Source organism: Triturus cristatus, chromosome 7, assembly GCF_964204655.1.
Source record: "Triturus cristatus chromosome 7, aTriCri1.1, whole genome shotgun sequence".
In the NCBI taxonomy this organism is placed as follows: Eukaryota; Metazoa; Chordata; class Amphibia; order Caudata; family Salamandridae; genus Triturus; species Triturus cristatus.
The window spans coordinates 1003447539-1003472301 of NC_140590.1; the positions used below are offsets into that span (position 1 = coordinate 1003447539).

Genomic DNA, 24763 nt, shown 5'->3' on the forward strand with positions numbered 1-24763 from the left:
AAAGAGAAGGGCGAGAATGAGGAGTCAGAATGCAGGGTGCATTCCCAGACACAGTTGAAGTTACTCAGCATGTTATTTGAGGCTTGGCATAGGGTTTGAGATATAAGTTAAACTATTGCTTTTATGGCATTATTCAGGCTCCAGGGATCAAGGGTGGAGGAAATAAATATCGTGCTTATCCTGCAACAAACTTCCAGTCTTGCGATTAGGGTTTCCAGCTCTTTATATTGATGTCCCAGATGGTACAAAAATAAGCAGTCCCCTATGTTATGGATATGGATTTTATCATCATGTTAGAACTGACAGTATCTGAATCGGTGGCGGCAGCCATGTCAAATGCCTTAAAAAACATACAGGACCTCCTGTCTGACCGGTTTGGACTTGCAAAGTGTCTCAGTACGGACACACCCTCTGGGTGCAGGAGGGTCCCCAAAGTGTGGATCAGGTGCGCCCCTGCATCTCCACTCTGACTATGGCTGAGACACACGACTGGCACCTGGAGGCAACAATGGAAAATGAAGTGGTGGCGTGGAGTACACGCCCCCCCCTGAGGGGTTGCTGCGCCCCCCCCCTCCAGGGGGGCGCGCCCCACAGTTTGAAGACCTATGCCCTAGAGGAAACATAAAACAAAAGGAGATTTAGTGGGAAATGGTTGATCAAGTACGCATAAAATAGCTGATAAGGTTGACACATAACCTTTAACAGCAGCAACCGCTCAGCCCTACTGGGCTAGTGAAAGGGCAAAACAGAGGATGCCTGATAAGTGAGCATGAAGAGAATCTATTGAGTTATCTGCACCCCATCTATATTCGCAAATTTGGCCCATACACCAGATTAAATAGATTTGGTGGAATGTTGTCTTGAACACAAAAAGACGCCCACCACTTCAGGCAATTAAAAAAAGTAGTCAGCTTGCTCCAGTCTATCTCCAGGCATATAGGTGTAGGCTATGGAGGCTGGGGCCTAGATCCTGCACCAGTGACTGCGAGAGAAGGTCTACCCTGTGATGGAGACAGGGCAGAGGGAACAGGGAGAGATGCAGGTCGCATAACACACCCTGTGTGGCCAGTCCAGAGCAATCAGAATTACTTGGGCCCAGTCGTGGTAAATCTTCTTCAACATGTGAGGAATCAAGGGTATGGGAGGAAATGCACAGTAAAGTGGAATATTCTATTTCAAGCAAAACACAGACTCCAATGCTCCTTGCATCGGATACTGGACAGCACAGAATTTCAGGCAGTGAGCATTTGTGAGAGTGGCAAAGAGGCCTATCTGAGAAGCCCCCTGACAACTGGAAGATGTCCTGGACTATTTGTGGATGGATCCGCCACTCGTGAGAGGCAAGATAATGCTTGCTTAGACTGTTCGCTCGTATGTTGAGCACCTCAGCCAAATGATTTGCTACCACACAAATCTGAAGGTCCTGAGCCCAGGACTAGAGTTGTAGAGCCTCTCTGCAGGGACGAGACAACATCACTCCTCCATGTTTGTTGTTAAACCACTTTGCGGTCATATTGTTGGTCAAGATCTGGACTGATTGACAGCAAAGGAAGAAGGGAAGGGAAGAAGGCCTTTAGAGCCAAAAGTATCACCGGCATTTCCAACAGATTTATGTGCAACATCTATCCTTTTGGAAACCAAAGTCCTCTTATCTCCAGCTACTCCAGAGGAGCACCCCATCCTAGAGTGAAGGCATTCATTATATCTGCTGTCATTGGAGTAAGAGTGTGAAACAGCTTTCCTTGTGAAAGATTGCTGTCCACATAACAACACTGCAGAGTCCCTAGAAATTTTGCTGCAGGCTAGTAGATCTACATTATGTTGGGACCACTGTCTGTGGATGCATCAATGGAGTGCCCTTGTGTGCTAACGTGCATGGGTGACCAACAGAATGCAGGAGGCTAGAACACGAAGCACGTGTAGGACCACCAGAACTGGGATGATTATCCATTCTGAAATATCAGAATCATAGCCTGAATGTTTTGAATCCTCTGAGGAGGATAGGCTTGATGCGATGCGGTGTCCAGTACTGCTCCTTTGAACCGGAAGTGCTAAGAGGGCACCAGGTGAGATTTGGGCTTGTTGACCAAAAATCTCAAGTCAAACAACAACTGAGTTGTTGACTGCAATTAGCGAGGTACCATCTCTGGTGAACAGGCTTTGATGAGCCAGTCAGAGATATAAGGGAATCCTGGAAGTCCCAAAAGTTTGAGCCACAGCCACTGAAGACTTGTGGTGCGGAAGTGAGATCAAATGGAAGGACTGCAAACAGTGAATGTTCGGACCAACCATAAAGCAAAGATACTTACTGTGAGACTGCAGGTTAGAGATGTGGAAATAGGCATCCTGCAGATCGACAGATCCCATCCAGTCATTGGCTTCCAGTGCAAGTAGAACCTGAGCTAGGGATAGCATTCTGAACTTTTCCTTTTTGAGGATCTGGAGGTCTTGAATCGGGCGGAGACTGCCAACCCTTTTGCGGAATCAAGAAGTAATGCGAGTAACATCATTGACCCCATTCATGCACTGCAATTCACTCCACTACGCCTTTTGTAGCAAGGTGTGAACCTCCTGTTGAAGGACATGTAGATGGTCTTGTGGAAGCAAACCCGGGTCTGGGAGGAATGGAAGGTGAGAATGTTGGAAGGGTAGGCATACACTCCTTCCACAATTTGTAAAACCCCAACGCCTGACGTCATGGCCCTCCATATTTGTGGAAAAGAGGGTATCCGCCCTCCAACTGGTCTAGTTTGATCCGAAAAGATGGAACTAGGGCTGCATCCCTGTTGTGGCTGGGGAAGAAGCGGGGGAGGAAGAAGATAGGAAGAAGAGGAGTGGAAGAAGATAGGAGGAGGGGTAAGACACCTCGTTTTCCTCTACTACCTCCTCTGTATTGCCTGTAGAGCGTGTTTGTTTGCTGTTGTTGCTGAGCAGAGTATTGTTGGCTCCATTAAAAGGAGGAGCCTCTACTGAATCCTCAAAACTTCTTAAATTGACAGCAATCCCTTAGTTGATCTTGTAAACTAAGGGATCTAGTAGTGGCATTGTTGTCCTTGAATCTATCAAGTGCTGAGTCCGCTTTAGTAAAAATAGAGACAAAATCCATCACACAGTAAGTCTATGAATGTAGTTTGGATATCTTGAAAGAAGCCTGAATTCTGCAGCATGTCTTCTTTGGGAGGCTGAAGTCCCCATTGGATTAGCCACTGAATCTGCAGTGTCAAGGCTGGATTGTATGATCTGTTTTGCAGCTGGCTAGCCATCATGCATCAGCTCCTTGAAGTGGTCTTGAAGCTCATTCAACAGATTAGGAATGACAGCCTGAGCAGAGTCTAATAAGCTGTGTATGTATCGTTCCCTTAGGGTAAATTGTGTTGATAGAGTTGAGGGTTATATTGCCAACTAAAAACACCTTTTTGGTGTATTGCTCTATCTTTTTAGATTCTCTGTCAGTTGTTGTAGTTGGAAAAAGAGGCAGATGTCAATTTGCTCAGGGCTGGGAGGCCATTGGTATATCTTAGGTTGGGGCGGTCTTACATGGCCGGAACGAAAAGTCCTACCAGGAACTACAAACAGAATATGACATGCCCCGTTCGAAGTTTTATAGGTACCTCCAGTTCCGGCATGCCTTCTCCCCCTACAAGGCCCATTAAGAAGAAATACCTGACTTTAATCCCATTGAGGCTAAAGTCTTTATGGGGGAATTGTGTGACCATAAAATAACCAAGATATACCGTACAATTGTGACCAATGGCCCTACTACACTGAATAGAACATGGGACGCTTGGCAACTCGATCTAGGCCCCAATGATGATGATAGTTGGGTTGAGGCGCTGAAGTCCCCACGCAGAGCGGCTATCGCTGCACACCGCAGACTTATACAATTTAAATATCTCCACCTGGTCTTCACTGGGCTCAGGCTTTGGCGGGCGGGACTGATTGCTTCCCCTCACTATCTACGATGCAGAGTTGCAGAGGGCACTCTCATACACACTGTGTGGCAGTGCACGACGCTGTCAAGGTTTTGGCGAGGGGTGATCACATGCCTCTCAGAGGTTTTGGGATGGGATATTCCATTTTTGCCGCGACTGGCCATGCTGCATATCACAGAGAGAATAGGGGCCCATAGGTACAAGCTCCATTTACTATGTCTTGGTCTTACGCTAGCGAAGCACTATATTACCAGGGCATAGAAGGATGCGTCACTGCCATCGGTTGGGGTCTGGAAGAAGGGCCTCGATTTCTCTATGGGTTTGGAGACTCCTGTTTTCAAAGCGAGGGGGTGACCTCAGAAACATACCAAAATATGGAGGAGGTGGGCGGACTATCGGGGACTTTACTTGGAATCTATCCCCCCTACATCTATTATTGGGGATTTGCCATGAGGACAAGATAGCAAGACAGCCTGGACTATGATTATACATCTCTTCAACTCGGGTGGCTGGGAACTGCATGTTCTAGACTCTATATCGGGGATATGGCGCTCCTGTTTGTTATTAGGTTTTTTTGCCCAGAAATTCTTAATTTCTAAATTGTATTATTTGCATATTGGAAATGTTGGTATCAACATCACTTAAGTATTTTGTGATATTGGTAACCCTGGACGTACCAGGGCTGATTTGGCTGCCAACAATAAAATTGTGTTGTGAAAAAAAAAGATGTCAATTCGTTGGAGCAAGGAGCTTGCACAACCAGGCTTTCTGGTGAAGGGTGTGTCAACAAGAAATCTGAGTCACCAGGTACAGGCTTATAACGGCGAGCTATTGGTCTCTATACAACTGTTGATGTTGTAGTCTTTTCCCAAACAGCTAGTACAGGCTCAGAGAGAGTCTCAATAAAAGGAAGAGGTGTCTCAGCAGAGTGAGAGATGGAGTGCAGCATCTGCTTTTCTCACCACAGCATGATAAGGGCAGAAAACCTGTTGGAGAAAAAGGTTCCCACTCCTGGGAAGTGTCTAGACCACTTGCATCCTTAGACTTTCAAAGTCTGAGTCCATTAAAAGTTGTATTGCATCTCCTAAAGAGGGAGCATTATCTTGGGGATCTGTTTTGCCAAAGAGGAACATATGTTGCTTAACCAGCCTCTGTGCTTTTCTCCTAGAGTGATGAGTCATACAAGGCAATGACTCTGATGATAGTGGTTCTGTAGTTTGTGGCGCCAAAGGCATTGTTTGCAGTACTGGTGACGTTGTCTATGGCACCGATGATCAGTTGTAATCCGAAAGAGATAATATTGCAAGACACAACGGAGCAGAGCCAACTTCAACGTCGGTGTGGCCACTACCAGTGTCAGGTTTGTAGGTGCCCAAGTGACTGGAGTCAATGGAAGGGCGTAAATGATGCCTGTTGGTAGGGTGCTGGAGAGCCTACCAGAGAATATACCAACTGTCCCATGGGGCACATCATAGCGACGAGCTGGCGTCCGGACAGGGTAGGCTATCTACGCCGACACCCGAGAAAAACCCCAAAGAAGGTGCAGGCATCCCACGCCACTAGCTCATGGAGAAACATTATCTCCGTATTTAGGTCATTATTTAGGGGGCACAGCTTTACTTAGGACCGATGACAGCCACTGACTATTAGTTTGTGGGCGACCTCTTTCCTCCTATTAAGTGTCGAGTGGGCCAATGTCACCCAACTCATAACACACACGTCCGTGCACTTACCACGCACCACCCACACACCTGGTCCTGAAGAAACGCCAAGGATCTTTCAGACCGTTTCAGGCGTGAAACATGTAGACCTTAGCATAGTTACTCGGGCACATTGCGCCCACGTTGGTAACCCCCCACCTACGGGTTTTTTTACTCTGCCAAGGGTACCTCTTCATTAAAACCTCTTTTTTGGCAACCCTTAGGCATTTTTAATTCGCACTGCACGCACGCACTGTCCCTCACACCTAATCCGTTACCCACACACCCACATGCACCCATCGGCAGCTCTCTAAAAAAATCTCCGTCAAAGAGACCCTTCGGGGGACCCATAGGGCATTGCACCGCCGGCCCGACGAGGAGCAACTGCCCGATGATGAAGCATGACATCCCTTGGGATGTGTGACGCCAACAAGAGACAATTTGTGTCTCTCCCCGCCCCTTGACCTGGCACCCCTCTTACTCCCCTGTTTTTCTTTCTTCTTTTTTCTCTTATGTCCTCCCATATTTGAGGACTGCGTGTTGACTCCTTGCATACACCAACCCTGGAACAGTGCCCCTTGTTTGATTTGCACATCATAGGGGACCATTGCTCAAATAAAAAAATATTGAACATGGCGTTCAAAAATAAGAGATGGATCTGTCCTAGGTGTTGGAAACCGGGTATGGGTGTCCAAACTGGCGCCTTGGATTCAGAACCGCAGGAGGAACATTGGCTGCAGCCGGCTCCAGGTCAGATGGAACCACTGGCACCAGGTCCGCTGGAGCCACCGGTGTTGATGGAGAGCTGGGTGTCGGATCTTCCTCATTTTCTAGCTATTCTTGAACTGACACCAGAAGGGGTGAAGTCAAAGCCCTCTGAGAGTTGCTTCTGGAAGGCTGGGGTCATGATATCTTTTCTTCCTATGCAATCTATTTTAAAATTTCAAACAGTGATGTGACGGAGATTTTGTCATTGAACAAGATTTTCTGTGTCTAGGTCGAAGGGAGGGAAGGAATGCCTTCAGTGCTAGGCGAATCGCCCAAAACTCCAGCAGGTTGATATGTAGCGTAACCTCCACCGGAGACCAGATTCCTCTGATCTCGTCTCACCCAGGTGGCCACCCCATCCCAGAATTGATGCATTGGTCACCACCATGAGATCTGGTTGGGGAAGGGAGAGGGATCTGCCTCTGACCCAATCCTGGTTTGTTAACCACCACTGCAGTTGTTGCGCAGTTCCCTCCGAAATCTGGACGTACTCAGAAAGGTGCTAATGCTGCACCCAATGGAACGTCAGGTCCCACTGCAGAGCCTGCATATGCCATCTGGCATGATCCACCAGCAGGATGCAGGAGGCCATGAGGCCCAGCAGTCTCAGGGTCATTCTCATCGAAATCCGGACTAGGTGCTGAAACACCTATATCATAGCCCGAATATCTCAGACTTGCTGTTTGGGAGGACAGGCCCGAAACCGCACTGTGTCCAGAACAACCTTGATGAAAAGGAGCGACTGAGAGGGAATCAGGTGTGACTTTGGCACGTTGATAGTGAATCCCAGCGAATACAGGAGGTCGGCAGTAGTCTGGAGGTGGGAGAGGACAGCCTGGGGCGAGGCCGCCTTAAACAGCCAGTCATCGAGATAGGGGAAGACTGGAATCCCTGATATGCGTAAGTGAGCTGTGACCACCGCCATCACCTTAGTGAACACCCAAGGGGCGCTGGTAAGGCCAAAGGGGAGCATGATAAACTGAAAATGCTTGTGGCCTACCGTGAACCTCAGGTAACATCTGTGGGCTGGCAGGACGGGGATATGGATATAGGCGTCCTGCTAGTCCAACACCACCATCCCGTCTCCAGGGTCGCGGGCATACAGGACCTCAGCCAACATGAGCATTTTGTACTTCTCCTTCCATTGGAAGTGGATAAGGGCCCTGAGGTCTAGAATAGGACGTCGGACCTTGTCCTTCTTGGGCAACAGAAAGTAGCGGGGAAATCAACCACGACCTACTTCTGGAGCACGAACACTTTCGAAAGCTGCCTTGGCCAAGAGAGCTGAAACTTTCTGGCGAAGAAGCGTTAAATGATCCTCTAACATGCAGTCGAGAGACGGTGGCATGGAGGGAGGGGTAGTCTCGAAGTGGAGGGAGAAGCCCCTTCAGACTATCTGCAAAACTCACCTATCTGACGTGATGGATTGCCAGTGGGGGAGGTGATGGTGAATCCTGCCACCCACTGGCCGCTGATGGGCCTGAAAGGTCAGACTAGGAGGGTTTGGCGGCTGCTGCTGGGGGGAAAAGGGTGGACTGACCCGCCCGCTGGATCCCAGACCCACGTAGCTGGGTCCCATGTTCGCGGCCACGTAGAGGCTGGGCAGCATACGTGGGCCGGTGGCTTGACTGAGCCGGACATGGTGGGGTGCCTCTTCCGTAGCCATGAAAGGGGCAAAAGGAAGACTGTGGTGGACTGGAGGATTCTGCGAGGCCCAATGATTTGGCCTTAGCTCGAGAATCCTTAAAGCGCTCCAGCGCAGAGTCTGCCTTGTCACCAAAAAGGTGATGGCCATCGAAGGGCATGTCCCGGAAGGTTGCTTGAGTATCCCCCGAAAAACCAGACGTCCTCAACCAGGCGTAGCACCGAAGGGCTACTGATGTGGCAATCGTTCTGCCCAGTCGGTGGTATCCAGTCCACAGCGAATCGTGAATTTTGCTGCGTCTCTCCCATCTGACACAGCTTGGGAGAGAACAGCCTTGGCCTCCTCCGAATACTGAGGCAGCACTTGCGCAACCGTACCCCAGATTGTATGGGAGTATCGGCCCAAGAGGCACGCAATATTCATGGACCGCAGTGCCAAGCTGGATGAAGAGATCATTCTCTGTTTGGAGGAGCAGAAGGGAATGCACCCTTGGAAGAAGAAGAAGCTTGGACCACCAATATCTCAGGGGAAGGGTGTTGGGTTAGGAAAATGGGATCGCCCTGAGGCCAGGCGGTGGAGGCGGGCAATCCTTCATTCCACAGGAGCCCCTGTGCTGGGTTTGGACCAAGTGCCCAGAACGACGTACGTGAGGGCTTTATTGAAGGGTAAGAGGGGTTCGGAGGAAGTTGCTGCAGGTTGAAGCACCTCCATCAGGAGATTAGTCCTGACTGCCTCTGTAGTGAGCTCCAGGCCCATGGCCTTGGCTGTGTTACGCACCACCACAGCATAGGATGCTCCCTCCTCTGCAGCCGAAGTGTCCAGACCACTGGCGTCACCCAATTCCTCTCTCCAGTCCGGTTCTTCCAGCTGGTCTGCCAGAGGGTCCAGCGACCCCTCCCAGTCCTCATCACCACCCTCAGGGAGATAGGGAAAACCTGGGATGAACAAGGGAACTAAAGTACCCTCCGCCATCTGATTCGACGTCGGTCCGGCTCCGGGTCCATCTCGGGGATGAGGATGGGGACAGCATTGGCCGGGGGGGACGGCCGATGCCGGGGGTGTGGTTGCCGGGGAATGTCGAGCGGCATCGATCCAGAACCAGGCATGAATCCACGGGGGTCCGCACTGGGCCAGAGCCGCCAGCATCGAAGGCCCAGGGCCCCCGACAGACTCCGTGGGCCAGAAGGCGCGGCAGCGGAGTCGGGGTGCCCAAAGATTCAGTGGAGGGCTTCGTAGAATGTACAAAGCTGGGCAGGGGACGCTCTAGCTCCTGGAAAAGGGGGGAGGTGAGGATTTGTCCCTGAGTCCGGCACGGGAGACGGAGCCCTAGAGCTACGACACTCCAGTCCTCGTTTTGCATCAGCTGACCGACAGGGAGAAGGCGAAGAGTGACGGTGTTTCTAGGCCTTCTTCTTGTGCTTCGACTTACCTGAGGAGTGTGAAGACTTGGACGAGGTGTGGTGGCTCCGCGACCGGTATCGATACCTTCCCCTCGAGCGACCGGTATCGATACCTTCCCCTGGAGCGAGACCAGGAGCAACGCGGAGCCGACTGCCAGGCCTCCAAAAACTTTTATGACCGCTCCCGCAAAGACTTCAGATTCATTGCCTGACAGTCGGAGCACAACTTTGGGTCGTGGTCCCGCTCCAAGCACCAGAGGCACACAAGGTGCTGGTCCATCACGACTGAAAGCCAGTCTGACGATGGGGCATCCCTCGTGCACCAGGAGTCGAAGACTCGAAAACAGAAGCCGACAAAAGATGAAAAAAGTTTAGTCCAAAAGTGACTAAGAGGCGGATCTGTGCTATTCTGGCGCGGAAAAAGAAAGAACTGACGTCAGCGCACAGGGGCGGCATCTAAGTAGGCACCACAACGTCATCCCGCCGACCAAGACGCAGACGATGGATGTGGAGTCAACCGACGCCACCTACCAACGCACATGGGTACTACTGAGGAAAAAATCTCCAGATCCAGTCTGATGCCTGGAGGTAATACTAAGGTAAAGAATCTTTAACTAATAGTCTCTTTCAGATATAAAGTATAATAAAAGCATTCCAAGAAGGCTGCCTTGCATGTAAATGCATGGACAGCAGTGTTGGAATGGCTTTTGTTACATATTATGCCATACCTGTTAGATTTGCCAATGACTGCTAAGTTCAGGGAAGAGTCAAATCACTTGAAGAGTTGCAATTTAGTAACCTTATAGCTTTTGAAAGAGGGTATGATGTGATTCTGACAACTCACTATCTGATCCTTGAAAACTATGTTAAAGTAATTTTAGTCAGCCAATGAACTCCTGAAGCCTCCAGTGTTACAACCTGTGGCAATAGAGACACCTCCTAACCTAAAATCCTGTAGGACAGGAGGTGATACAGCCAGTGTGCCTCGTACAAAAAATGTTTTGCGGTCACAAAATCTTCAATTCGCAAAAACACAGGGTTTGTAGCCGTAAACCACTTTTTAAAATGTAACAAAGCTCTTTAACAGAATTCTTTCAGACTCGTAAAATGGGTTTTTTGATACATTATGAATAGCTGGTAGGTCATGAAAAAGGTGGCCCCTCTATTTGGGATTCGAAATAGAAAGCATGAGTGAATTTTGAGAAGGCATTTGTGGTTGCAAAACATTGATCAGTTAAGGGCTCCCAGTTGGAGTAGTAAACGATTTGCAAAGGGGAAATGGTCCTCGAGTGAGTTCTGAATCATGTCGGTAATCTCGGGGAGAGAAGGCAGCGGTCCAAGCGAATAACAAGTTGAATAGTTAAAGCCTCAGTCCACAAACACTACTCTTGACATTAGGAACAGATCATTAGCTGTGCCTCGGTTGTATCGATTAAAATGTGTTTTTTTCAGTAAAGGTGTGATTTCTTAAACATGTAACTCTGGATGAACGTCGTACCTGCTGGCACCAACTGTAAGAAGAGAAGGACAATTCCTCCGAGTAAAAGTACACTCGCCATGGTGTACCGTCTGGGCAGAGTCTTGAGGAGCAGCCATGCTATAATGTATGCAGGAACTTCCACAAGGGCTGACAAGAAGCAGTTCAGATAAGGGTCCCCGTGTAGATTTGGAGTGTTGAGAGAGAGGCCAAAGTATCCAACAGTTATAGTCATCCTGCAATAAAAAAGCACAACATTCAGAGGCGGAAATGAACTCTCTCAACTCAAATTGAAAACATGAACATGTCACATCTCCAGCTGCAGGGCTCCTGAAATCCTTTTACAATATGGAGAAATAAAAATAGAAGTGTTCATTCCCTTCAAGCTTAAACAGCTAAATCCTAGCATTCTTTTTATTCTAGCCACATCTCAGGTTCCTACTTTTGCCTACAAGTGGGGATAATATAGGTTTGGGAATCGAAGAAGGACTAACCGCTTTAGGGATAAACAGAATGGCAAGCAGTGTCCAATAGAGAGGGAGTTGGACAGACAAACAAAATATTGGACAGAACTTAGTCACAATGCGTATTCCTCAAACAATATGCCAGTAATGTAGGCTTTTTATAGAATATGTGAACACTATCCCAGATTACACTTCTGCATTTGCCCACCCCAGAACCATGTCTACACGAGTTTTCCTGGAGTGGGGGTGTGGCGTCACTGTAGAGATCTGTGCAACATAAATCATTTAAATTGTTGATTACATTTCCTTTGACTTGGATTGGGGACAGAGGTCTCCGACCAGAATTTAGCTGCAAAAGAATAGTTAGAGCTGTGGGGTGGGGGTTGGTCAAACAAATGGAACAAGAGAGCAAAAAAGGACTGATGGCAGAGGCGGGTAGAGAGAATGGATGGTTAGCTGGCGAAACGGATGTTTGGTAGAAAGATTGATTGAGAGACGTATGGCTGGAAAAGACTGGATGGATGGATCGAAGGATGGAAGAAAGAAGAAGTGAGTTATATAAGAAAGGAAGAAATGAAAAGAAAGATGACAAACTCCTCGAAAAATGGCAGGTTGCTCACACCACTCTCTCGCTCAGTACTATTTCAAATAGGGTTCATATTCAGGTTCAGAGTGGGGGGATATTATATTGTTCTGGCCGATTCCTTGCCGAGGACTGTGACTGAGATGTCATGAGTGAGGTCACCATGATGTCATTTAAAAAGTCATGGCAAGACAGGGTATCAAGTTTTTCACTCTAAATCCATTTGCTTCCCACTTGAACAATTGGCACTAAACCAGGGAGAAACAATTTTCAGTATGCGAATCTCACGAATGTCAAATGTGGTGCAAATGCTCAAATTAATAAAAATTTACAAGTGGGGCTAAAATTCAAGTGACTTTTGCAAATCAAATGCATTTTTCTATAGGAAACTTTCCTCAAGGATATCTCAAAACCCAAATATTTTAATAGCATTGTGACTTTTACATCATTTAGTGCCCTTTCTTGGTTGGTGAATTTTTGTAAAGACATTTTGGCGACATAAGGACAACTGGGGCTGTTCCTTAATTCATTGTAGCTTATGATCAAAAAAGGGATACATTTTCGAAAATGGCAGATGTTCCATGCTGACTGAAGAGTCATCCTTTGCGTCCATAAAATGTTCAGAAACACTGGTTAAAAACAAGAATAAAAGGAAGCTCAGTGGCATAGCCGATGCTGCAGTATGCATGAGAGCAGGCACTAATCCAGACTCTCCACAGAATGTCATACAGCCAGAGGAAAGACCACCCCCACACAATCCGATGAGGATAAAAAGTATACCCACATGCCAGGCCGAGCTGTAATCGTTAAAGTTTTTTAAAGGGGGCCTTGAAACGGGTCTCTATCGGGCTCTGTTTTGTGTCCTGGCACACGCGGTCCTTTTTTTCAGGGACTGCAGTGGCAGCAGGCATATTGATGTGCGCTGCTCACACTGCTCACTTCTAACTAGTGGAGAAGTTATGGCATGATTTCATGTCAGGTGAGCGTTGTAGGGTAAGTGAAATCCTTGAAAGAGTCATTTTCTCTCTGGATTTCCCTTCTCTTTATGAAGGAACAGCAACATTGTCGTGGTGTCATCAGGGCTTTAAGTGGAAGCTTTTTCAATATATATACGAGCCATAGTTACTGCTTATTTATCTTATGTAACTAACAACCATTGACAAAGGCAATAGTCCTGGCTTGTTGTAGGTATGTTGTTACTTGTTGTATCATATCTGGATGCAATGACAAACAGCAAAATACAAGTCGGGCGGCACACTATACTAAGCACAGATTTTTAGCTTAAGTGTGTTTAAGCCACGCCCTTAATTACATTGGCCACGCCCCTCTGAGAGACCCCCCCCCCCCCCCCCAGTTTTTTCATCCCACTTAAAGCACTGCACAGAGTTGCCAAGAGACAGGAAGGAAATATGGGGCCGGCACTACCCTGAATTAAAACCTCCTCTTGAGAGCGATTCAATTTCACACACCCACACGGTACTAGGTGTTTTAGGGCCCCAATTGGCATTACTTAACTACGGAGGGAGAGAGGCACTACTTTCAACCTGCCATGCTGAAGATTAATATTTGCTTCCCTTTGCCCTACATGGCTAAACTGTAATGGGGAGATAATAGTTTACATCAGCCAGCCTGGCCCAGTGCCAGGGGTATATAGACAAGACGAAGGTGTAGTATGGAAGTGTGAGAAAGAATACATTTCTTTACACTACTCGTGCCTTGCCTAAGGGTGAGGGGATGAATATTTTGACCATATCCCACCACGTACTAGGAAAGTTCACTTGAGTGCATATAACCTCCAACTTGCCCAAGGGTGGGGCGGACTATTGCCTCCCCACCATGCCCAATGGGGATTAGACAAACACAGGGCACAACTAATGTTCCTTTACCATCTGCAGCACGTAGAAGGCCATGTAGGAGCAGGACCACTGCCCCTGCACAGTTTGCAATTGTTTGCAAATAATATATGGAGACTACATTAAACATCACACTTCCATAACTGTCATTATCAGTCCAATTTCATGATATCTCCCCAAGACTCCTTTCCTGGCATACAGGATGAAAGTGGGGAAATGCAACTTTTATTTCTTAAATTCACAAGACATTTTTCTAAAGGACACCTCAGATTGGCTATATGGGGTGATACTTATAGAAAATTAAATAACTCACAAAAGAATGTTTACATTTCAGTGCCTGTACGTCGTAAGGAAGACCTATTCCAACAAACGTTGTTATATTTAGTTTCTGATCATAATAAACTGTGTTTTCGTTCTGAAAGCCCTACAATTGCTCTAAACGTGTTCATTGGCACACTGGAACAATAAATACTCAACTCTAAGGTATTGAGAAGAGATGTTTAGAAGCCTCAAAATGTATCGCTTATATAATTTCATTTAAAAATAAGCACAATGAGCGCTTGGAGATTTATTTACACAGGGCTCGATCGTTATCCAGTGTGCTCATCCAGGGGAGCAATATACAATTTGTATCCTTGGTAATGTTAACTTTTTAAGATTAAAGGCTGTGCCATGCTCTTCATTTGAGCGAAATAAGATTTACAAAAGTAGCAAACATTCCGATATTAGGGAAAATAATTCTACACAGACATTTAGTTTGAGATCATATACAAGCAGGCAAATATTTGATATTATGAAAATAATTATTACAATAAAACTATTTTTAAAATTAAAACTCCAATCTATAAACAAGAAACCCACTGCGAAACCCCCAGGAGCATTCGTTTTAGGTTGTCAGGTCCTAAGGAGAAGAGATTCGCCTAGAACGTTTTCTGAGGCATTGCTTTCCTATTTCTGTTTGATGTCAAAGCGTGGCTATTCAATCCCACGTCACAGAGATCTAGATAGAGGCTCCCACTAGGCAGGAGGGATTAAGCAGTGGACAGGATGGATGTAGTGCTGATAGGACATATCCCCAGAGTCAGATGACCGTAACAGCATTGGGCAGCCTCTCAACCAGGAACTATGCCAAAACGCAGAAAGAGTAATCTAGCAGCAACACGGGGGCAAGAGTCCAGTGTGATCATAGAAGACCATTTCCTCCCAGGGACCTAAAAAACGAAAACAAAATGCCTCAGAAAGGTGGGCAAGCGGGCAAAGCGTCAAATTGTTCATTCTGATGGAACTGCTAAACTAAAAACGATTACTGAATCACACACTGTACATGCACAATTGAAATCCATATTATTCACCTACCATATAAATACTGAGAAAAAGGTGATTGTGCGAATATTCCGTGTTTTAATTAGGTCAAGGAAGTTATGAGGTCTTTGCTTGTGGGACTCCAATTCTTGTGTCTGAAAACACAAAAGAGATAACAAGGACTATTATTAAGGGCATACCTGGGAAACTAAATATATTTCTAAATAACCATGCGTCTCTTCTGGTGTGCTGGAAAGTGAAATACAATCTAATAGTTGCATTGTCACGGTCATCGTAGTAAAAAAACAAAAAAAACACTAATTGTAACAACTCAGATTCAGTATGACACTCTGGGTAATTTTTAGCACAAAAAGACTGGAAAACCGTTTTGAGACCAGATGACCATGTATGGGCATTTCAATAAATGCCATGTATACCTCCAGGGTTGCATAACTGTGACAAACTGGATTCTTGTTGCAGTACCCCCCCCCACACAATTTTTGCTTGGTTTTTGATGCAACTTTGACTGAGGTGTACTGGGTCCCTGCTAAGCAGGTTTCCAGTATTAGTGCTCTGTCTCTAAAACTGTACCACAATTGGCACAACTTCACCCCCCATTTAAGTCCCTAGTAAATGGTATCCGTGGTACCTAGGGCATTGGGCCTGAAGATGGTCAACTAAGGCTGCAGCACAAAATTGTGCCACCCCAGGGACCCCTCATCAAGACCATCTAAACTGTCATTGCAGGCTGCGTGTCTTGGTGTAGCGAAAACTGAAGATTCGATGGACACAGAGAAGAAAAGGACAAAGAAGAGCTGCTGACCTGAGGACTGAAGCCCTGCTGCAGAAAACTGGCACCAAACCCTGCCTGCTGCCTTAAGGATTCGTCTATCTTGGTGTTCTGTCTCGCCCTGCAACTGTGAGGCCTCAAAGAACCCCAGAGCACCTCCAGGCTTCTACAAATCGCCAAAGAGCTCCCTTGGAGTAGAGGTACTAGTCCCCTTGCTGCTCCCCGATGACTCCGATGCAGCATCCAAACAAAAAGAGGATCATCAGCCCCGGAGGATCAGATCTGTCCCCCACAAAGTTTAGAGACACCAGGACACACCCGTGCTGTGCCGTACCAATTCCCGGGGTACCAGACCCCCTGCAGAATGCACCGAGATGAAGAGTCCAATCCGGACTCAAACTTTTCAGGAAGCAAGCATCTGTCGATGGACGCCAAGACCCGTGTGAGACCCACTTTGTGAGGGGCCCAGCAATCCTGGAATCGCCTCTCCCAAGATGCCTGCTCCTGACTGCAAGGACATCTTGACGCATGTCGCCCAGCCTGGTAACGACAATCCAGCTGTGCTCCCTTGGCCCTAAGGCCCTTACGACCTGCTCCCTTGAGTGGGACCCCCTCGAACTTATCTTCAAGTCCCTTTGTGCAGTGTGTTTTAAAGTGCCCCTCTTCTTCTAAGCGCACCAGCTACCAACAAACTCAGCACCCTGTTCCTGATTGAATCCAGGAAGCTCCTGAGAATCTGCTGGTGGAACATTGGGCCTGGCCTTGCTACTGACCTAAATCCTGAAGGAGAACCTTGAGATCCAACTGTATAAATGATTTTTTATACATTTTCTTATTTTTACCAATGGACTTCAATGGTGCGTAATTGCGCACAAAAGTAATTCATTTTACAAGCTTTGAAAATGCATATCTTAAAAAGTATTTACTGTAGAACGAAGTTCTTGACCTCAAAAACTATACAAGCATTGGCATAGCCAATAGGTCTCGCCTTTGGGACCTTATAAGTGTTTAGCCATGCAACAGTTGCATAACTAAATACTTATAAGGTCCCAAAAGCGAGACCTATTGGCTATGCCAAGCGGCCGCGAAAGTGATCGCGATCAATCAAAGCCGCCGTGAAAGTGAAAGTAATCACGGAAAAGCACGGCGCGCGCCCGCGCACATGCACTGAAGCTCTAGGCTGGCCTGGTAGCACTTTTTGGAGCGCCCTCAAAAAGTCTCACCAGACCAGCGCATGCGCTGGGTCAGGCGAGACCGAATAAAAATCGATGTTATTTTTGCAAATTGGTCTCTAATTTATTCATGAGTGTGTCTCATTTATTGCCTCTGTGAGTACAACAAATGCTTAGCACTACCATCTAATAAGCCTAACTGCTCGCCCACACTACCACAAATAGAGCCTTAGTATTTTCTACTTTTGACTCTGTATACCAAAATGGGTGTCACTGGACTCTCAACACATTGTACTTTGTTTTAGTGCACTATTATAGAGCCAGCGTCCAACAATAGCACTCCTTTCAGACAGTGTACAAAGTTAATTATAGATAGAACATTACAAAATGATTGATGGAATTCAAAATGTGATGAAACCACGGGACCATGAGCACCAGTTACTATAATAACCTTTAATTACTCTTTTGTTCCGTTGTTCAGTTCCCGCGCATCCCCAGAGAACAACACATCAAACATAAGAAGTCTGAGCTTGTGACAGTACAGACTGACTCAAGAAAGACGGGTAATGAAGAACACATTGATCAGACTGATTATTTGTTCTGAAACTGCCTTGCACAGATCCATGTTGACCTGCTGCGAGTGGAGCAATATAAATGCTGATCTAATGTCTCTCCTTTATAAGAGCATGTCTCTGTAAAGAAAATACAGATGACTACTTAGCTATAGGTAAGAGCTGATGAAAAAACAAGCACACCAATGTGAAGAGGTAAGTATAGTTTGTCAGAGAGACAAAGGCAAGATATGGTTCAGCAAGCATTAAAAATGCAATAGGTCTCACCTTTGATTAAGTTAAAGCCATTTGCTTTGCTATACAATACCATTAGCAAAGCAAATGGCTTTAACGTAATCAAAGGCTTGACCTATTGCATTTTCAATGCTTGTTTATCTTTATAGTCCATGATGAAAGGTACCACGCTCAGAAAAATTGTTTTATTAATTAAATTGGAATTTTATGTCATTTTTAGAAAGATTAAATTTTGAAATTGTTTTTTACAGAAGATGGATATGTTTCTATATGTTTAAGGACCAAACGGTCTAAATAAACATTCTTTTTGACTGACTGACCTGTTGCTATATTAACCTGGCTCCCAACCAGCCTCAAGGTGACCTAAAGTCTAAACTACATGAACTACTTTACAGCAATCACCTGATATACAAAAGATATCCACCCTATCCTTTCAAACTTTACATAGTGGTGGAATTATATCTGTTTTACCCAGTGATTGAAATGGAAAAATAGAAGTGCAGGTACTCTGTACCAGAGTACCTGCTTGTTTCTAAGAAGTGCCCGTACTCCCTAATTAAATAGCATTTCTCTTGAGAAGTGCCGGTACTCTCCCTCTCAAAACAAAAAAGTGCTGGTACTCCGTACCAGACAGTACCGGCCCATTTAAAGCACTGGTTTTACCCACAGAAAGAAACCCAATTTGGCAAAATCTAATACCATTCTATTGTGCGTGTTTGATCAAAGGCTACCATTTATAAACTTTCTCTCCAAATAACCAAGGATGACCTCTAAACTTAAGCATTTTACTATCAAACAACCTATTGTTCTGTATTCAAACTGGTATTCCTGTTTACTGATGTGCTGATTGTAAATCTTAAATGTCAGTTAAATATTTTCCAAATTCATCTCAAACTTCAGTTTGGACTGCAAAATCTTAAGTGGATGGTCAGACTGATCACTTAACCATTGCCCATTTTTGTTTAAATCTGTATTAGGAGGACAACAAAAAACACAAATCAGATGCCTGACACGCAATTGTATTTAAATTCTGTGCTCAGCATAACTTCAAAGGAAAGCCAACAACGAGCCAAGATGACACTTTAGCTAGCATTGCATTCTTGCTAAAGCTTCCCAAAACTTTCAAATCCATAATGGATGACAGGGCTATTTTCCATGACTGAGCAAACACTGACATTAACTTCATAACACCTGCTGCACAATCTACCATCAATAACAACAATGTAGATGTCAAAGGTACAGCAGCGTTAGTCAATTTAATAGATTATGGTGGTGTCAATTAGAAGGTATTGGCAATATCAATGTAAAATGGGGATTGAGGTGCTAACATCTGCCAAACTTTGGTATTGATTGGTAATGTCAATGAAAACATCAACACAGTACATTGACTGTAAAGTAGAAAGGAAGGCAATACTATGAAAGAACAAAAGTTTCTTACCTGTAAACTGTGGTTCTCCAGTATTGGTGTCTTTCATAGATTCACATACTTGAATATTCCCCGTCGTCGAAGTGGGAGTCCCACGGTACATAACATAGCAATGTAGCAATAACACAACCATAGATAGGTAAGAAAAAACCATAGAGTAGCATTGAATCATAGAGCTTTTAGATAGAAAAAACGTGTCACTTTTATAACATATTACAGTCATTGTGAATAGTCCAAACTCCAGCCAATCAGTCGTTAGCACCCTCCAGAATGTTCTCCTCAGAGGCTCAGGCCCTCAGATTTTCGTAGCACAAGAGTAACAAAGAGTCAAGGAGAAGAGGAGAGCCTCTGAGGGGAGGAGGGTGGGTCGCATGTGAATCTATGAAAGACACCAATACTGGAGAACCACAGTTTACAGGTAAGTAACTTTTGTTCTTCTCCAGTATTGGGGTGTCTTTCATAGATTCACATGCTTGAATAAGAATAGTAAGTAGTGAAGCCAAGATAATGCAAGGTACATATAAAAACATCATAATACACAGTACAACGAGATACTGAAGCATAAAGACAAAAAATGAAACCTTGTATACAGGAGGAGGGAAGCAGCAGAGGCTCACCTTACTTAAAGAGATTACATAGGACCGCTTGCCCCACGGCTGAATCAGCGTCGTCAACAGCTTCCAGACAGTAATGTTCGGTAAAGGTGTGCCTGCTGGACCATGTTGCAGCCCTGCAGATGTGTTGAAGAGGCACACCAGCAACTAACGCAGTAGAAGAGGAAACTTGTCTGGTAGAATGCGCTCGAACATTTGCAGTAAGTGGCTTCCCAGCTTGCTGATGGCAAAAGGCAATTGTAGTAGATATCCAGCGTGCAATAGTATGTTTGGTGACTGGATGTCCCTTTCGCATCCATCCGTAGGCCACAAAAAGCTGATCAGACTTACGGATACTAGCTGTCCTTTGCAGATAAAATTTCAGACATCCCTTGATATCTAAAGAATGGAGAGACCTCTCTGCTGACGTTTGAGGATTAGAAAAAAACGTTTTTAAAATGACTGGCTCATTAAGATGGAAACCCGATGGCACTTTGGGGATAAAGCCGGATTAGTGCGGAGCAATACAGAGTCCTTGGTGAATTGAAGAAAAGGCGGTTTAGTAGTAAACGCCTGTATGTAACTGACTCGAGGTGAAGAAGTGAGAGCCAACAGCAGCAAAGTCTTCCACGTAATGAATTTTAGATCGACTTTATGGATGGGCTCAAACGTTGGCTTCATGAGTTGAGCCAATACAATGTTCAAAAGCCAAGGAGGAGGCGGTCGACGAGTTGGAGGAAACATTCTAAAAAGGCCCTTGAAGAACTACTGAATGACTCTGGAAGAGTAAAGAGAGGTGGAACCATCCTGTCAAAATCTTGAGATTGCAGCCAGAAAAACTTTAAGAATGCGAGAGGCCAGCTTTTGCTAGATGTAAAAAGAAAGGCAAAAGTTGGTCTGCTGTGGAATGAGCAGCGTCGCACCACAGATAGAAACGTTTCCATTTGAGCTTGTATGTTTTCACAGTGGAGGCTGCTCTAGCCTTAGCAAGAACTTCCCTGAAGTCGGAAGGAATGTTTATATTGGCAAACTCATAGTGCTCAGGTTCCATGCCGCTAAGCTAAGAGATGCTGGGTCGGGATGACAAACCTGTCCCTGATCCATGGTCAGAAGGTCCGGAAGTGGACGGAGCAGAATCGGGTCGCACTGCGATAGGAGCAGGAGTTCCGTAAACCAGACTTGTCGAGGCCACCTGGGAGCTATTAGAAGAATGCGGCAAGGTTCTTTCTTCATTTTCAGAAGAACCCTGGGGACCTTCTCCGACTCACTGGCTCTCTTCAAAGATGAAGTAGTCGGGACTGAGGAAACACTCTGCACATCTGACAAAGGGTTGTCCATAGTCTTCAACTTCTGTAGCCACAGAAGGAGACGCCCCTCCCTGTCCTTAAGGGTCTTCTGAGAGAAAGTCCTGCAGATTTTACAATCCTTTACCTGGTGTTCAGGGTAGAGGCAATAAATGCACTTCTGATGAGGGTCCTCAGAATGAAGTTGCTGTTTTCCACATGTCCCACACGGTCTCAAGAGGGACTTCTTGGTTGTAGACATGACAAAAAGCTTTTCTTTGAGAAGAAAAATGAGAAAAAAACTGAGCAGAGCTCAGGGAGACTCCCTTCACACGACGTGCGGTAGAAAATCTGAGGGCCTGAGCCTCTGAGGAGAACATTCTGGAGGGTGCTAACGCCTGATTGGCTGGAGTTTGGACTATTCACAATGACTGTAATATGTTATAAAAGTGACAAGTTTTTTGTATCTAAAAGCTCTATGATTCAGTGCTACTCTATGTTTTTTTCTTACCTATCTATGGTTGTCTTATTGCTACATTGCTATGTACCATGGGACTCCCACTTCGACGACGGGGAATACTCAAGCATGTGAATCTATGAAAGACACCTCAATACTGGAGAAATAAAATATCTATGTCAAAGTCAAAGGTGGTAGTAAAAATAACGCTGGTGTTGCAATTCAGCATTACAATTTTGAGTAAGCGGGAAATTAAGAAAATGTCCAAGGCGACTGGCAGTGATGTCAGCCTCATTTCCCATTTTTTGTTTGTCATGGCAATAATGTTAAAACAAGTTTTTTGTTTTGGTGGTATAAAGTTGTGAGCATGGTAAGGTTGGTGTTGAGCAGGTAATAACGGTACGGCGCTGAAGGTAACTGCAGTGTAGCCACAACTTAAGTTTTTCTTTCATAACCACCCCTTTGCCGCATTCCTATTTTGAATGATTTCTTGGGAAACTTTGTTAATTGTGAGCATAGTCATTGTTTTGCACTACACGCAACACATTCTAGTACAATATCTGATTCAGAACACTAAAGTGGCTCCTGCAGTAAGCTGTGCAATACACAACTGCAACCATACAGCCTAACCAAAACCAAGAATCAATCACATAACTGGTGCTTTACAACCTCAACGTGCAACTGCTTTGCTTGCACTGGGCTTTGAAGCCCTCACTGGTTCTCTTCTGCAGGTGTCAGACAAAACAGCTCTCAAATACATTTAGAATCTCATTAAAGCTTCTTCATACACAAGATAGTTTGTCTATTGTGTGATATGGATTTGGACGAAGTTGTAAAGAGCTAAATTCATCAGAATGTTATAAATGAAGATAGTTTGTTTGATGATGCTAACATGAGTTTAAATAATGAGGATGGTGGGGTATGTATGCGGACTTACTGGCAAAGATGATAATTCCGTGGAGATGTCAAAGTCCAGGAGGTAGTGACAGCATGTTTTAGAATTCAATGGAAGGATATTGGGGAGCCACTGTCCGAGTAACAGAAGAACCTATTTGTACTTGTATTTGCAGTACCAATAGGATGTGCAATAACATTAAAGGATTGTTTTTCAAAAAGGGTATAAGATTGAGTAGCGGCTGCCAATTAGCCACATCATTTGTTTTCCTGCATTCGGCTTACTTGGAGAACCTTCAAATTTGAAGATTTCATTTTAAGTACTGAAAAATACCGTACAGGTAAGATCAAAATTCTAATGGAACAACGAGCAAAAAATAAGCACCGTAAATTTAGAAGATATCGCACTTTCCTCACCACTTTGTGGTATGACTGATCTAAGAGTATAAACAAGGAATTACCAGAAACCCTGTATTTCAGTGAAAGACTGTCAACACCATTACAATGAAAGGGCCCAAGTAAAAACACTACATTTTGTGAGATAAGCATAATTTGTAACACAGAAAAGCTTTTTAAAAACTGTGATATGTAGAGATAACTCAGGTGGGCGGTAATCAGAGATAACCGCATCATATGTTAACTAGTTAATGCACTTGAGGCCAATGAAACACTTATTGCATCTCCAAAGAGTAAAGAAAAACAAATTAAATAGCAGTCACCATCAGAAGAACCAGGTTACAAGTTGACTTTGCAGAGAGGCACGAAAAGTACAAGAAGTGCTGGGAATTTTCTGCCTAAAAGGGAATGCTACAGTGGGAATGCAATAACTTCAAATCCATCTCTAGGGATCAACTACTTGCGCAATTAAGCAAACTTTATGATAGAGTTTCTGAATGACAGATGTGACATGCAAAGACAAAACGTAGGCGCTGGACTCACCTTGTGGGATCTGAAAGTTGGCTGGCAGCTGGAACGTAGGCGAAACTTTGGTCAAAAAGGTCTGCAGGGCAGGCATTCTGGGGAAATTGGTGACCTTGGGTTGCTGAGTGCCGGCGGCCATGGTTGTCATCCTAGTGACCAGAGCTGCTCCAGGTTGGGGGGCAGGGACTACTGCAGCCAGGGCACTTATAAGGGGACCCGGCGAAGCTGACCGAGAGAGCGAAGCAGTGCAGACAGGGAAACCAGGTGCACCTTGGGGCGAGGCGGCTGGTAACCTAGTTGTCGGGGGCTCAGAGTGGGGGCGGGCTGCAACGGCAGCGCTCATGGTGGGGGCATGGTCCAGAGCACGCGGCACCCGCGAGGCTACCTGCTTTAGCGCTGATGTCACATGGCCATCCACGGGCGCGCGCCAAGCTCAACACATCCGTAGTGCCAGGCACGCAGCAAACAAAATCTTGGTGCTGTGCCTCACCGAGTGCCTCATTGAGTCCCTCATCACAGGTATTCTCCCCACCGGGGAGACACCGAGCTAAAACAGCCACTTCTGCAAGCACAGGTCAGTGGCGTGCCGCCAGTGCTGCATCAGCCATGTTTAAATAGCCATGCGGCCTTCGCGCAGGCGCCCAGGCGAGAGGTCGGCACATGTCTGGGCACCTAGCATTCTGATTGGGTGTGAGGGTCACACACGCCTCGGAGGAGGAGTGTAGTGAGACCATGACGTCAAGTGTTACACGCTGAGTGAAAGTTTTAGTGACGGATGTCGAGAAAGCAAAAGGATGCTGTGCTTTAATGATTAATTCATGGAGCAACCATATTTTTTTTACTCCTTTTTATACGTGGTGGACGCTGGTCTTTTGCCATTGCTACTGCCTTTTCGACTTTGGATAGGAAGTATGTATCTGCCACTGGGTGTTTTGTTTCAAGCGGGAAGCCATGCGCCAGCTCCTGGGGTCGAGCGGTGGCAGCGCGCTCCATGGCGGATTCCTCAGCACTGCCGCCTGGCCTTTCAGTCTGTCTGGGAACAGTTCCAAACTCCGACGGGGGGGAGGGAGGTAAAGCGAAAGCACGCCACCATGCGCGCGTATGGACAAAAAAATATGCGCGCGTGTGCACATCCCTACGCTAATTAAAGTAAACAAAGATGGCGTCAGGCTGTCCACATGCATGTGCATTTTTTTGTCCGTCCGCGTGCATGTTAAGCATTGTGAATGGGGACAGCAGCCATCTTTGTCTATCTGTACGTGCGTGTTTTCAGCTTTGGCTGAATTGATTGCAAAAG

General features: G+C 45.8%; 1 protein-coding gene across 2 annotated transcripts in view; it reads right to left on the bottom strand.

The window, feature by feature from the left end:
* LOC146810995 (organic cation/carnitine transporter 2-like) overlaps positions 1-24763 on the bottom strand; it is a 596936-nt gene that overhangs the window by 163212 nt on the left and 408961 nt on the right. For both annotated transcript variants that reach the window (XM_085618046.1, XM_085618045.1), the window contains 2 exons: positions 15179-15279; positions 10944-11158 (listed from right to left, as the gene is read on the bottom strand). In XM_085618046.1, the coding sequence (XP_085474172.1) occupies positions 10944-11158; positions 15179-15279 (316 nt within the window). The remainder of the gene's footprint in view (positions 1-10943; positions 11159-15178; positions 15280-24763) is intronic.